The sequence below is a fragment of the Taudactylus pleione genome, unplaced genomic scaffold, assembly GCF_031769625.1.
Source record: "Taudactylus pleione unplaced genomic scaffold, aTauple2 ptg000540l, whole genome shotgun sequence".
NCBI classification, from domain to species: Eukaryota; Metazoa; Chordata; class Amphibia; order Anura; family Myobatrachidae; genus Taudactylus; species Taudactylus pleione.
Genome location: NW_028284942.1, coordinates 1,170,247 through 1,184,958, shown reverse-complemented (window position 1 = coordinate 1,184,958; position 14,712 = coordinate 1,170,247). Strand labels below are relative to the sequence as shown.

The window sequence follows — 14,712 nt, the reverse complement described above, 5'->3', positions numbered from 1 at the left end:
CTGCCACCTGTAACTGCGCTAGTCTCTGGCATAGCCGCCTCCTGTAACTGCGATAGTCTCTGGCATAGCCGCCTCCTGTAACTGCGCTAGACACTGGCATAGCCGCCACCTGTAACTGCGCTAGACTCTGGCATAGCCGCCTCCTGTAACTGCGCTAGTCTCTGGCATAGCCGTCTCCTGTAACTGCGCTAGTCTCTGGCATAGTGGCCTCCTGTAACTGCTCTAGTCTCTGGCATAGCTGCCCCCTGTAACTGCGCTAGTTTGAGGTGTCCTCCCAGTCATAATCCAATTCCCCTTCTTCCTGTGAAGAAATAGCTGCAGTTTCTTCTGCAGGAAAATCTACAGAGGAATGTGACCACTTTTGAATGGCTGGGGCCCCAATTTATTTAAGGATTTTGTCCCCGGAGTCATCGTTCCCATATTCTAGGCACATCTGGCCTCTATCAAGGAATCAGCCAAAAGAGGAGCTGGAGCACTGGGTGTCATATAATTTTCCTGAAAGTGACGTATTTCACCTATGGCATCCGCCATAGACCTGGCCCAATCAGGCACCACCGACTGTTCAGCCGAACATCCTGGTGATGGATTTACCTGTGAACTGTCAGGATCCAGCCTGGGATCGGCCTTTACTCACTGCTAAACTGGTGGTTTTAGGCTCCGAGGCTTTCAGATGCCAGTGGTAGTGGTGGGTAATGGCTGAGGATTTTCCCCGGGGTGCAGCCATGTTGGTTCATCTCACCTGATCAATCTTCTCCAATGGCAGCCCTGCTAGTCTCCCAGCTGATCTCATGATCCAATGACCAGCTGCCTAGGGGTGTTTAGGACCAACTCCTGCACAGGAAGTTGCTGTTCAACATCGCTGTATGAGTGCACGTAGTCTTTCCCTGTGACAACCGTCTTATGTTCCAGAGGCCGTATTTCTTTCTTCAGTCTTCCTGGTTTCCTGTGTGTCTTCAATCACAACTCTGTGTATTCAGTCCCCTTGTTCCGTACAAGTTCCTGGCTTCCTGTGTGTCTCCAGTCACATCTCTGTGTATTCAGTACCCACGTTCTGTACAAGTTTATCCTGTGTGTCTGAAGTTGCCCCACTGTGTATCCTTTCCAGTCCTCTGCGGGTGCGTCCGGAGTTGCACCTGTGTACAAATACTCACCACTGTGTACACTTTCTAGTCATCTGCTGGTGTGTCCGGAGTCACACCTCTGTGTACTAAATACACACCATAGTGTACAAAGTACGCACCATTGTGTATTTAATCCCTGTGCTTCAGTACAATATCATGCCGAGTGTCTCAAGCCGCAGCTTCATGTACTAAATACATGCCATAGCGTACAAGGTATGCACCATTGTGTACTTCATCCCTGTGCTTCAGTACAAGATCATCCCGAGTGTCTCAAGCCGCATCTCTGTGTACTAAATAAACATCATAGTGTACAAAGTACGCACCATTGTGTACTTCATCTCTGTGCTTCAGTACAAGTTAATCCCAAGTGTCTCAAGTCGCACCTCTGTGTATACAGTCTTCAACTTCAATACAAGTTCACCCTGAGTGTCTCCAGCTACACCTCCAATACATGATTAATAGTGGTGCGCTCTGGGGCAATTGTGATATGTGGATAATGGGCCCGAAAAAAATTAAGGAAAAAAATGAAGGAAAAAAATGAAAGAAAAAATGAAGGAAAAAAAAAAAATTATTTTAAAAGAAAGGAAAATGTCCAGCTAATGTCTCAACATAAAGTCCTGACTTGAATCTGTAGACAGTTTGTTCTCAGAATTATTTAGACAACTGGATAATGGCATGCGTTCCTAGTCCCTGACCGGGAATGTGTACAACAGAAAATCCTAGTGTCTCTTATGGAGTAGGATCTTTGGATAGTCTCAGAAAATATGTAGCTCTTAACGAGTTAATTTGTGATGTCTGTAGGATGGATGTTCTTATATTGTGCTTGATGGTAACATACACCTCTTAATCCGCATTCCACCTCAAATATAATACATGGGCACAGTATCAGGGATCATGGTGAACACAATTGATGCAGGTAGGTAAGAAATGGATTGTACTTACCCAATATGTAGTATCGCTCCTGCTGGTTCTCCTTGTCCCGGTGCTCCTGCAAATGCTTCTGAGGGTGCTTGATACGTGGGGTATGCTGCTGCACACTCAGTGTTGGTCTGTCAGAGAATGTCCTGGTGCATTTCTTACCTACCTGCATCAATTGTGTTCACCATGATCCCTGATACTGTGCCCATGTATTATATTTGAGGTGGAATGCGGATTAAGAGGTGTATGTTACCATCAAGCACAATATAAGAACATCCATCCTACAGACATCACGAAATTAACTCGTTAAGAGCTACATATTTTCTGAGACTATCCAAAGATCCTACTCCATAAGAGACACTAGGATTTTCTGTTGTACACATTCCCGGTCAGGGACTAGGAACGCATGCCATTATCCAGTTGTCTAAATAATTCTGAGAACAAACTGTCTACAGATTCAAGTCAGGACTTTATGTTGAGACATTAGCTGGACATTTTCCTTTCTTTTAAAATACTTATTTTTTTTTCCTTCATTTTTTCTTTCATTTTTTTCCTTCATGTTTTTCCTTCATTTTTTTCGGGCCCATTATCCACATATCACAATTGCCCCAGAGCGCACCACTATTAATCATTTATTTAACCAATTTTTTAGAGGTTGGGATACCTCTACCAGTGGAGCAGCTAGGGACAATTTCAAGACAGAATTGAGAGCGCTATAAACCCCTTAATTTATTACACCTCCAATACGCCCCCAAGTGGCATCCTTGTGTACTTCGTCCCTGTGTTCGGTACAAGTTCCATCTACACCTCCAGTGCACCACCAAGTGGCATCTTCGTGTACCTTGTTCCTGTCGCAGTACAATTTCATCCCTGCACATTCAGCACGTCTCCGGAACATCTTAGAGTACCCAGTCCCAGTGTTTCAGTACTAGCCATTCCCCTGTGTTACTGTATTCTTGGTATATATATATATATTTCAGTCTTCTGTCACTCCCAGGTAGCTGTCCAGAGGGCCACGACCTGCTCACTTGGTGCAGCATAAAACCAAATTCCAATTGCAGGGGTCGCTGGACAGGTCTAGTCAAACCTGGGTTTGACCGCAATTAGGAGACTTAGCCTGCCATCCCCATCTTTTCCCGCAACTATTTTAAACCCCCCGGTTCTTAACCTCATCATAGGTTTTCCTACAACCCTGTTGTGATATGAACAACCAGCACAGAGCGGCCCTGGGTCGGTACCTTTTGGCAAATTTTTTATCACACTTCGTACAAGTATAAACAGTGACTTGTTTTTTTAGAACCCTTGTCTGGCTTATCCATACTGAGAAAGAAAGACAATACTCCAATCATTTAGCTACCTAACTTCCCATAGAAAAAGTGTAGCACTGAATGAATAGAAAATACAGAGGTAAATGTAGACTCTTATTAACCCACTTGTTTAAATGCAAAAACACCCTGGACCCAAAAGACCAAATTTTTGCCTAGAAACCAAAGGTAAAATAAATTGTCATATATACACACACACACACTCATACACACATATACACGTACATACACATACCCACACCCGTGTAAGATACTACCTGACTATCAGTGACAAAAGTGCAGTAACTATGCTTATACATACTGTATAATAAGCCCAGAACACCAGGGTAACTACGCATAGTAAAACTCCAGGGTTACGGCTTAGCTTGTCAGGCCTCCATCACCCAGTACCTGCTCTGACTTCCCCCAGACCTCAGCTGCTGTGGCTTTGCAGCAGCCTGTGTTTTTTTTTTTTTTAAAACATATTTTTATTGTAAAACCGCAATAAACAATATAACATATTGATCAGAAAATGACAAGACATCAACAGGACCACAACAGTGATGTGCAATACAATGTATCCATGAGGAACGTAACAATACAGGAATTAAAATGGTGGTTCACCTGAAGACAAGGTTTCTTCATTATACCAGGCTGTAAGTTGAACTGCAGCTCGAAGCGTGTCTTTAACCTGAGGTGTTAATGTGTGAACATATGGGAGCCAAATATTAAAGAACTTCTCTGCTTCCTTGTCTTTATTAAGGGATAGTTCTAACCAATCCATATTAAATAGGTGCGTAATTCTAGGTTGTAAAAGACTGAGTGTTAAAGTGTCAGTGGATATCCATTGAGATAATATTGTTTTTTTCGCAGCTGCTGCAATCTTTGCTAGTAATAGACGGGCACCTCCAGGGGCACAGGATGATCCAGATGATGGTACAATATCCCACATAGCCCACTCGGGTGTTAGTTCAAAGGCAATTCCCAACTTGGTGGAAATATAGGTGTGTACCAAGGACCAGAACCTCTGTACCTCCGCACAGTGCCACATACAATGCATTAGATCCGCATCAGGTTGACCACATTTAAAACAATTTGAGTCTGTGGAAGTACCTGTGATGAGTCTTAATTTGGGGGTGAAATAGGCACGATGCAATAATTTATACTGCATTTCCGCGTATGAAGCCGAAATTAATTGCTTATTGAGTCTAACAAAAGATTTCAAAATGGTGGATAGGGGTATGTTAGGGAATGTGGAATGCCACTTGGCAAATCCCACCGTCTCCACTTCCAAATTTATTTCCCGGCGTATATAGGTGTATAGCATAGAAGTGGAAAATGACATAGAGAGGCAGCGAGACAGCACATCATCCAAACCATTTTTCCCAGGTATAATGGGAATTTTAGGGAGTAAAGTATTGACATAACTACGTATTTGGAAATATATAAATAAAGGGATTTGGATACAGGGAAATTTTTCCTGTATTTGGTTATGAGAGTAAATAGTCATTGTGGAGAGATCCAATAATTGATATATGTAACTCAATCCCTGTGTGTTCCAGGTTTTGAAAGTCTGTGTTAGAAAACCAGCATCAAACCCTGGGTTATGGCCGATAGGAAGGAACAAGGAGACATTGGGAGGGACTCTCATTTGAGTTCTGGCTCGGCGCCAAGCCAAGCATGTAGTATGTAGTAGTAGATTTTGTGCTACGTGAGGTGGAAAGGACAAGGGTCGTGTGTGTAGCAAACTAGCTAATGGCATTTCAACACTAAAAGATTGCTCTATTAGCGTGTCAGCAAATCCATTTGTTCCTCTAATCCAGTCAATTGCGTATCGGTAATTTGACGCAATAGCATAAGATTTTAAGCAAGGGAGATTAATTCCGCCTAAAGCAGGTGGTTGTCTGAGTTTGAATAATGAAATCCTGGGTTTTTTGTTCGCCCAAATGAACTTGCTGATCGCTTTGTTAATCAATTTTAAATCAGATTCTAAAGGAAGCAAGGGGAGCATCTGAAAAAGATATAAAATCCTAGGAAAAGATATCATTTTAATTAATTGACATCTACCGAGATATGAGAGTGGGAGATGTTTCCATTTTTTAAAATCTAAAAGTGTACGTTGTATTAAAGCAGGGAAATTGACTGAGTATAGGGCGGAGGGATGTGCCGGGATATTAAGGCCTAGGTATTTTAGAGTTGTTTTGGCCCATTTAAATGGGAAAGAATTTTTCCAGTTTTTTGTGACGTCCGAGTGTAGGGCCAAGGCCTCTGTTTTGTTATAATTTATCAAAAAACCAGAGATAATATGGAAGTCTTTCAGGATATGAAGAAGTTTAGGTATGGCAGAATGTGGGTTCTCAAAATACAGTAATAAGTCATCCGCATACGCGGAGACTTTCAAAGTATTATTTCCGATATTTATTCCCTGCCATTGTTGACATAGCAAAAAGGTGCGGATAAGAGGATCTATAGCCAAGTTAAATAATAAAGGAGATAGGGGACAACCCTGTCGGGTTCCCCTATGTAGTCTAAGGGATGGAGTATTCAGGCCGTTAACTGTTAGGAATGCTATAGGGGTGTGGTATATTGTTTTGAATAATGTAATAAATTCGGGACCAAAATTTTGTAGCTGGAAGATGCGCAGTAGGTGGTTCCACGACACCCTATCAAAGGCCTTGTCAGCGTCGCAGCTGACAAGGAGCGTTTGGTTATTTCTCATTTGGTGAGATTTAGTTAATCCTGCAATCAAATGTCGGACGTTGATCACTGAGTGTCGTCCTTTCATAAACCCAGTTTGTGCGGTGTGTATGAGATGTGGCAATACTAATTGTAAACGTTGAGCGATAATACCAGTGAGGATTTTGAAATCCTGGTTGAGCAGAGATATTGGCCTATATGATTGGGTCAGCGTAGGGTCTTTCTCAGGTTTCAAGAGAAGGATAATTCGGGCCTGGTTAAAGTCTGGTGGTGTTGAGGTTCCCTTCAATATTGAATTAAATAAGGAAACTAAATGAGGGGTTACAAGTGGATTTAATATTTTGTAGTACTCGGCACTAAGGCCATCTGGGCCGGGTGTCTTTCCGTTGGCCAGGGACTTGATAGTTAGAGCAACCTCCAACTCCGAAACAGGAGTTGTTAGGGAGTCGCGGGCCTCTTCAGAGAGGGAAGGTAGATTAGCCTCTTTCAAAAAGTTCATCCCCAGAACAGGGTTATCATCCTGTGCGGAGTATAAGTCTGTGTAATATTGTAAGAAAGAGGCCGCAATGTCCTCGTTGGTATGTAATGATCCTAGGGGACCTTTAAGAGAAAGAATGGGAGAGGATGTTTTCTGACTTCTCACTATATTAGCTAGCAGTTTGCCCGCTTTATTTCCCCAACGGAAATAGCGATGTTTCTGGAAATCTAGATAATATTGGGCTCTTTCAGTGCACAATGTGTCATATAAATTTTTGTTATTCAAATAATTCCGCCGTGTCTCTGTGTTGTTATTTTGCAGCATAATGGCATACGATTGTGATAGGGCGTTACTCAATTCCGTGAAACGTGTGTTAAGTTTACGGCGTTTATGGGAAACATATCCCATAATATGCCCTCTCACTACTGGTTTAGATGCGGCCCAGAACAATGATATGTCGCCAATATGAGAAGCATTATCATTATTATAATTAAGAAATTGTTGTTCTAAGTATTTTTTAAAGTCTGGAGAAGTGAATAAGTATGAGGGGAATCTCCAATTGAAGGAAGATGTTTTGGGGGTAGATAGTTGTAACGTGAACCATGTAGGCGCATGATCGGAGATGACTATGTTTTCTATATGAGATGTTTGAATCCTATTAATTAATGAGCTTGAGACCAGCCAGAAGTCCAATCTAGCTGAGGAGTGATGGGGGTGGGAGTAAAACGTGTAATCACGTGCTAAGGGGTGGAGGTGTCTCCATGGGTCTACTAGGGCGAGGGATTCAATTAGTAGTTGTAGCGTTGGAGATGTGCTGCCCCGCCACTCACCGGATGCTCCCGTTCTGTCCAGACTAGGAGAAAGAGTAGTGTTGAAGTCTCCTCCTATGACGAGGGCGCCTTCTGCCCAATTCTGGAGTCGGGCGTAGAGATCGGAGAAGAATGCATTGTTGTGACCTGTGGGAGCGTACAAAGTGACAAGCGTGATTAATTCACCTTCTAAATTCAGTTTAAGAAAAAGAAATCTGCCCTCGGTGTCCAGGATCGAGTCTACAACTGTGTATTTTAAAGATTTATGGAAAATCACCAGCACCCCTCTTTTTTTAGATGTGAAAGATGCAGCTGTATAATCTTTTATCCATGAGTCTCTAAGAGTATTAGGGTCACCCTGTCTCCAATGGGTCTCCTGTAGCACTGCTATGTCAGGTTTAAATTTTTTAAGTTGTTGTAGTATTTTACGCCGTTTAATCGGGGTGTTTAAACCCTCTACGTTCCAAGTTAAAAATCTTATGTTTTTTTGTGTTTTAGTGAGATCAGCAATAGAGTGAGACATTGTGTTATCCTATACCTGTTCTGTAGATCAAAAAAATGAACCATCGTAAAGAGACCATCACGCTCTCAGTCCCAGCATGCAGAGAGCGCCTGCAGTAAAACCTTGAAAGTGCCATTACAAAAATACACATAACACAAAAACAAAAACATGATCTGCCATAATGTATGGAATATAACAAACATAATGCAGTCTTACAATTTTTGAAAATTTTAAGAACCAAAAAATAAGGCTCTACGGGCCTATTTAAACCCAGTGAGGTATAAAAGTATCGATAATTGAAAAAAAGAAATAAAAGAAAATAAAAAAGGGGATATGAAAGAGGAGGAATGGTAAATGTGTAAAAGGAAGGGGAGAAAACAACAAACCAGAGATTATCTTGACAATTCTGCCGTTGACGTTTAGCAGTTGTTAAAATAACCAGAAATCTTGAAAACAAGCATAAGATATATATTTCCAATAACAAACTCTCCATGTTTGCGATAGGAGACGGATTTGTACAATTAAATGTATCTTCTTAAGTCACGATATCATTTTGAGGAGTGATTTGGTCAGTTAGAGAGTCCAGGAAAGTCTTTGCAGACGATGGAGAATCGAAAAAGTGTTGTTTGCCGTTATGTAGGACTTTCAGCTTCACAGGGTACATTAATGCAAATCTCAGTCCCAGATCAAATAATGCTTTACAAATAGTAGAGTATTCCCTTCTTTTCATTGCTACTTGATACGAGAAGTCCTGAAACAACAACAATTTGTGTCCCTGATAGGTGAGGCCTTCTGATTTGCGGTAGGCGTCCAGTATGCGAGTTTTGTCTAGGTAGTTCAACATTTTCATTATGACAGGCCTAGGTCTTCTCTGGTCAGAAGCACGGTCAGGGCCTATGCGGTGAACTCGTTCTATGATGAGGGTATTGGAAGAAGCCGAGCAATTGAGCTCAGAGGGTAACCATTTAGAGACGAAATCCATGAGATCTCTTTGCTTAACAGATTCCGGTAGGCCTATTAACCTTAAATTGTTGCGGCGATTCCTATTCTCTAAGTCTTCCAATTTTTCCTGCATAGCAGAGATCGCTGATTCCTGTGTACGTATTACGCTTTGTGCCTCTGTTAGCTCATCTTCAACATTGGAGATACGTTGTTCTGCTTCCGTAAAGCGTCGACCATGTTCCTTAAGTTGCGAAACTGCTGATTCTATAGCTTCTTTGAGGCCGGACAGTTTTTTGTCAAGCAAGGGAGAAAGAAGCTCAGATATTTCTTGGGCTTTAGCTATTGAGGCGGTACTAAATTGAGTCGATTTAGAGGTTCCGTCCAGAATATTGTCAGCTGGAGGTGAAGTAGGAGAGTCAGGAGATGATGATGGAGCTACATTTTTGTCTTTCCCTTTAGTAGTTTGACCTTTAGGTGCACGCTGTGGTCTGGCCACAAACTTCTCCATGGTATAGGGATGTGATGTGCGATTTAATCAGGAGCCACTAGGGGGAGCCCCAGGTGTTCAGGATATATATGACACTGGGTCTGTAAATTAAAACTTATAGTATGGCTTGTGAGCACTATCTTTGGACCAGACAAGACAAGATCACAGTATGAGGACCCAGCAACACCACCCTGCTCCCTGGTGTGAGCAGCAAACAGAGAGGATTGTGAAAGGAGGTAAGCGCTTGCTGCAGCAGCTTAATCAGGTCTCAAAAAATGGCGGCCGCAGGTGATGTGTGGCCAGCGGGGAGCTTGTAACTGAGGGACGTCCCTGAAACGGTGTCCAGGCGTCCCGCTTGTTCCTATGGGTCTAATAATAGCTCCGGTGGCTGTTGCTGAAAGTGGGGAGGGGAGAAATTATGCCCGGCCGCGATCCAAGATGGCGGCCGCGGGCAGTGCCGCTTTTCCAATGCGGCTGTACTCCGGTGTTGTGGGGCAGTGCGGGGGGCCGGGGCATGCGCCGCTCTTACCCGCGTTATCCTAGAGACCTCAGGGTGGCTTTAGGTGAGGCAGTGAGTCTCTCCGGCGGCGCTATGTCTCGGCTATATGGAGCCGGCTTGGGAGCCCATTAAAAGTGCGGCCAGGTCGTTTGGTCCGCCCACCGGAAGTCCCAGCAGCCTGTGTTTTAATCAAAATAAATACCTGGGGGAGTGGGTGCGTGGCCGGATCCTGCTAATTCTGGACACCTGTGACATAGCCTCCAGCGTCCGTGGCTCGGCCTGATGTCACCGCTGCGCGATTACACTGTGCAGCAGTCATTTAATCACTCTTTGACACATAGCCTCCGATGCTTGCCAGTGACGTCACCCGCAGCGCGCTCTATCCTGCCGTTTAATCTCTGGCCTGGAAACTACTTGTGGCCCCACCTGATGACGTCACTGCTGTGCGCCTGACGTGTCAGCGGCGTCCTGGAACCAGCAATGCTCCTCTCTCCCTTAAAAGCAGCAGCATGTAGCTGCTTCTGTAACCCTCAAACTGAATGCAGCACTGAAGATTGAAGAAGTATTGTGCTGAACAGCCCCTGGAGGTGTGAGACAAGCCGGCTCTTCAGGATCTGTGAGTAACAACAAGCCCCGGCCAATCTGCTCTAAAGCACTGTGCAGTATAATGGCAACAAGATTCTTATACTTGTAACATATATGACCTTTATACCTGCGGCCCCCTCAGATGTGTGTCTGGCATGGAGACTCAGGGACATGGTAGTTTGGCGACTCTCTCAGTGGCCATCTTTAGAGTGGGATACAGGTTCACACAAACCCTCTAATCTATATAACTCCCTCTCTGTTGGTGCTTGTCGCCTGTCTCCAGGAACTAAGCTCCCAAATCCAAAGCACTAACATAAAGAAATAAAACCCAACTAAAAGCCAGGACATTATAGACTGAGCTTACTGTGGAAAGGGAGGAGTTATATAGGGGGTGGGAGCCAGTTCTCAATTAGCTAGTGTCTGACTCCTCCCTCTACTATACATAACCCAGATGTAAGGTGTCCCCCAGACGGAAGAAAAAGGAATGTATATAACACAGCAAGGTCCAGCCCAAAACCGCTCTACATAAGTTATTAACCCATTTAATTTTCACAGAAACAGGTTAATTGCAAATTGAGCAATAATATTCCGCATATTATCCTATGTAGTATCAGTAGGCTAGGCCAAGCCTTTTGGCTGAGCATGTAGAATTAGAAATTGTTGTAGCAGGGCACGGTTGCACCCTGTGCCGGCCCCGTGCACTGAGTGTGCAACACAGTTACGTCATGTGGAAGGGGCGTGACACACTGCTTCACTAAGTGCAACAATGACCGTCCTAAGGACGCCCGATTGGCTGCACACACTGGCCAGGGAGCCAGTCAGTCCACAGGACAGTCTGCAGGTGATCCAGAAGCAATCCTAGCTGTAGGCACCCTGCTAACCAGGAACAAGGGCAAGAGGGGTAGACAGCGCTGCCCACAGAGCCTCTGCGCCCTTTGTGACAGCACTGGTCGCCCATAGCTAGTTACGGCACTGTGTTGTAGTACAAGGAGAATGTGCGACTCTTTTCTGTAATAAGTCTTTATTACTCACCTGTGGCGATATCTGTAGGGATTTCCTCCTCCTTACACTGCTGATCACCCCTCACATACGTCTCTTCTCCCTCTATATCTTCTACCTTCATATCAGTCACATACGTCTCTTCTTCTCCCTCTATATCTTCTGCCTTATTATCAATCACATACGTCTCTTCTACTCTCTCTATATCTTCTGCCTTATTATCAATCACATACGTCTCTTCTACTCTCTCTACATCTTCTACCTTTATATCAGTCACATACGTCTTTTCTTCTCCTTCCATATCTTCTGCCTTCATATCAGTCACATACGTCTCTTCTTCTCCCTCTAAATCTTCTGCCTTCATATCAGTCACATACGTCTCTTCTACTCCCTCTATATCTTCTGCCTTCATATCAGTCACATACGTCTCTTCTACTCCCTCTATATCTTCTGCCTTGATATCAGCCAGAATTTCACCCTAAATAACCCACAAAACAATAAAGTAACACTTTAGAAATGTCAGATTTCATGATATCACATTAAGTAGAAGAATTCTGGATAATAAGACACACACAGCTTCTGTACACATCATATAGTGACAGTCACTTTGGTACATTGGTGAGACCCTAAATCCCACCTACCTGATGCTCCTGTGGGATCCTGCGATTCTCCTCTAAACAATCCTGTGAAAAAAGAGAATGGGGACATCTCTCTGGGGTATTTCTGTTACTGGATCCATCTGTAGGAGACACACAGTGACTGAGTACATTGTATATATGTGATTATCAGGTGATGTGTGTATATAGGGGGCCCTCATACTTACTCTCCCCTGTACAATAAATGACAGTCTCCTCTTACCCAGTAATATGAGGGGCCGGTGATTCTCCATCATCACGTCCTTGTACAGACCTTTGTGTTCCTCTATATACTCCCCCTCCTGCATGGAGACATAGACAGTGACATCCTGACACCTTATAGGAACCTGACATACACAATGATACAGTCATCACCCAGACACATCCCCTGGTGTTACTGTGTAATGTCCTATTCCCAGCAGTCACCTCCCCAGTCAGCAGCTGATTTATCTTGTTGGTGAGTTCCAGGTTCTTCTAGTCATTGTGTCTCTCATGTATCAGTGAGTGAGGTGGAGGCACCGTGATGGGGCTCCGGGTTCTGCTTAGTCCTCCTGACACATGGGGACGGCTGCTGGGTGTCTCCGACAATGATACAGTCATCACCCAGACACATCCCCTGGTGTTACTGTATAATGTCCCATTCCCAGCAGTCACCTCTCCAGTCATCACCCAGACACATCCCCTGGTGTTACTGTGTAATGTCCTATTCCCAGCAGTCACCTCTCCAGTCATCACCCAGACACATCCCCTGGTGTTACTGTATAATGTCCCATTCCCAGCAGTCACCTCCCCAATCAGCAGCTGAATTATCTTGTTGGTGAGTTCCAGGATCTTCTGGTCACTGTGTCTCTCATGTATCAGTGAGTGAGGTGGAGGCACCGTGATGGGGCTCTGGGTTCTGCTTAGTCCTCCTGACACATGGGGGCGGCTGCTGGGTGTCTCCGACAACGATACAGTCATCACCCAGACACATCCCCTGGTGTTACTGTATAATGTCCCATTCCCAGCAGTCACCTCTCCAGTCAGCAGCTGAATGATCCTGTTGGTTAGTTCCAGGATCTTCTGGTCACTGCGTCTCTCATTTATCAGTGAGTGAGGTGGAGGCACCGTGATGGGGCTCTGGGTCCTGCTCAGTCCTCCTGACACACAGGGACGGCTGCTGGTTGTCTCACACTCACCGGAAGTCTTCTTCACTACTGTGTAACCCTGTTTATTGCAGGAGACATTAATAAGAGGGTCAAAATATATTCATGGAGCCGTTTATTGAGGTGTCATAAGTGCACAATATGCATGAAGGTTAAGTCTTACAAATAAAACCCCTATCCTAACTTTTTACCATATATAGGACAGTGGACAGAATATAGCGCATCTCCTAACATCTTCATTTCAGTGATAGAAAAGAAACAAAACAAGATACCATGAGCAATGTAATATATCCTAGTTCCTGCGAGAACTGAATCACTGACAATATATATGTCCCTGTATTATTACTATAGATATAAGTGATCTCACTGTGACACTCCCAGATCCCCTCACCACCCCAGTCATGTCTACTATAGCTATAAGTGATGTCACAGTGACACTCCCAGATCCCCTCACCTCCCCAGTCATGTCCCTGTATTATTACTATAGATATAAGTGATGTCACTGTGACACTCCCAGATACCCTCACCTCCCCAGTCATGTTCCTGTATTATTATGATATATATAAGTGATGTCACTGTGACACTCCCAGATTCCCTCACCTCCCGTCATGTCTACTATAGCTATGTGATGTCACAGTGACACTCCCAGATCCCCTCACCTCCCCAGTCATGTCCCTGTATTATTACTATAGATATAAGTGATGTCACTGTGATACTACCAGATCCCCTCACCTCCTCAGTCATGTCCCTGTATTATTACTATAGATATAAGTGATGTCACTGTGACACTCCCAGATCCCCTCACCTCCCCAGTCATGTCTACTATAGCTATAAGTGATGTCACAGTGACACTCCCAGATCCCCTCACCTCCCCAGTCATGTCCTTGTATTATTACTATAGGTATAAGTGATGTCACTGTGATACTCCCAGATCCCCTCACCTCCTCAGTCATGTCACTGTATTACTATAGATATAAGTGATGTCACTGTGACACTCCCAGATCCCCTCACCTCCCCAGTCATGTCCTTGTATTATTACTATAGATGTAAGTGATGTCACTGTGATACTCCCAGATCCCCTCACCTCCCCAGTCATGTCCCTGTATCATTACTATATATATAAGTGATGTCACTGTGATACTCCCAGATCCCCTCACCTCCCCCAGTCATGTCCCTGTATTATTACTATAGATATAAGTGATGTCACTGTGACACCCCAGATCCCCTCCCCAGTCATGTCCCTGTATTATTACTATAAATATAAGTGATGTCATTGTGACACTCCCAGATCCCCTCCCCAGTCATGTCCCTGTATTATTACTATACATATGTGATGTCACTATGACACTCTCAGACCCTTTCACCTCCCCAGTCAGCAGGAAGATGATCTCCAGGGTGAGATTTAGTATCCTCTCAGTCATGTGACTCCTGTCCTTGTCCATCCTCAGTGATCAGTGATTTATACAGGACACGTCTCACCCTCATGTGACTTCTAGTAACAAGGATCTGACTCCTCACTGCACAGAAATCTAGGAATAAATATAATTATTAGAAGCTATTCATTACCAGTTATCTATGTAGTGAGCACATA

At 44.0% G+C, this 14,712-nt stretch overlaps 3 protein-coding genes across 4 annotated transcripts in view; 1 reads left to right on the top strand and 2 right to left on the bottom strand.

Moving 5' to 3' along the window:
- The window catches only part of LOC148500910 (uncharacterized), a 542,640-nt gene that overhangs the window by 152,023 nt on the left and 375,905 nt on the right, over positions 1-14,712 (top strand). The gene's annotated exons all lie outside the window — the stretch shown is intronic.
- LOC148500914 (uncharacterized) overlaps positions 1-14,712 on the bottom strand; it is a 243,827-nt gene that overhangs the window by 180,920 nt on the left and 48,195 nt on the right. The window lies entirely within an intron of this gene.
- On the bottom strand, positions 10,937-14,646 carry LOC148500915 (uncharacterized). 2 transcript variants are annotated; one of them, XM_088451191.1, is made up of 5 exons: positions 14,486-14,646; positions 12,763-13,182; positions 12,200-12,278; positions 11,983-12,080; positions 10,937-11,819 (listed from the first exon to the last, which is right to left on the bottom strand). In XM_088451191.1, the coding sequence occupies exons 1-5, from the start codon at positions 14,561-14,563 to the stop codon at positions 11,367-11,369; spliced, it is 1,128 nt and encodes a 375-aa protein (XP_088307317.1). In that variant the 5' UTR covers positions 14,564-14,646; the 3' UTR covers positions 10,937-11,366. The 2 variants fall into 2 exon arrangements, with proteins under 2 accessions (XP_088307317.1, XP_088307319.1); XM_088451193.1 differs by having other exon boundaries at positions 12,991-13,182.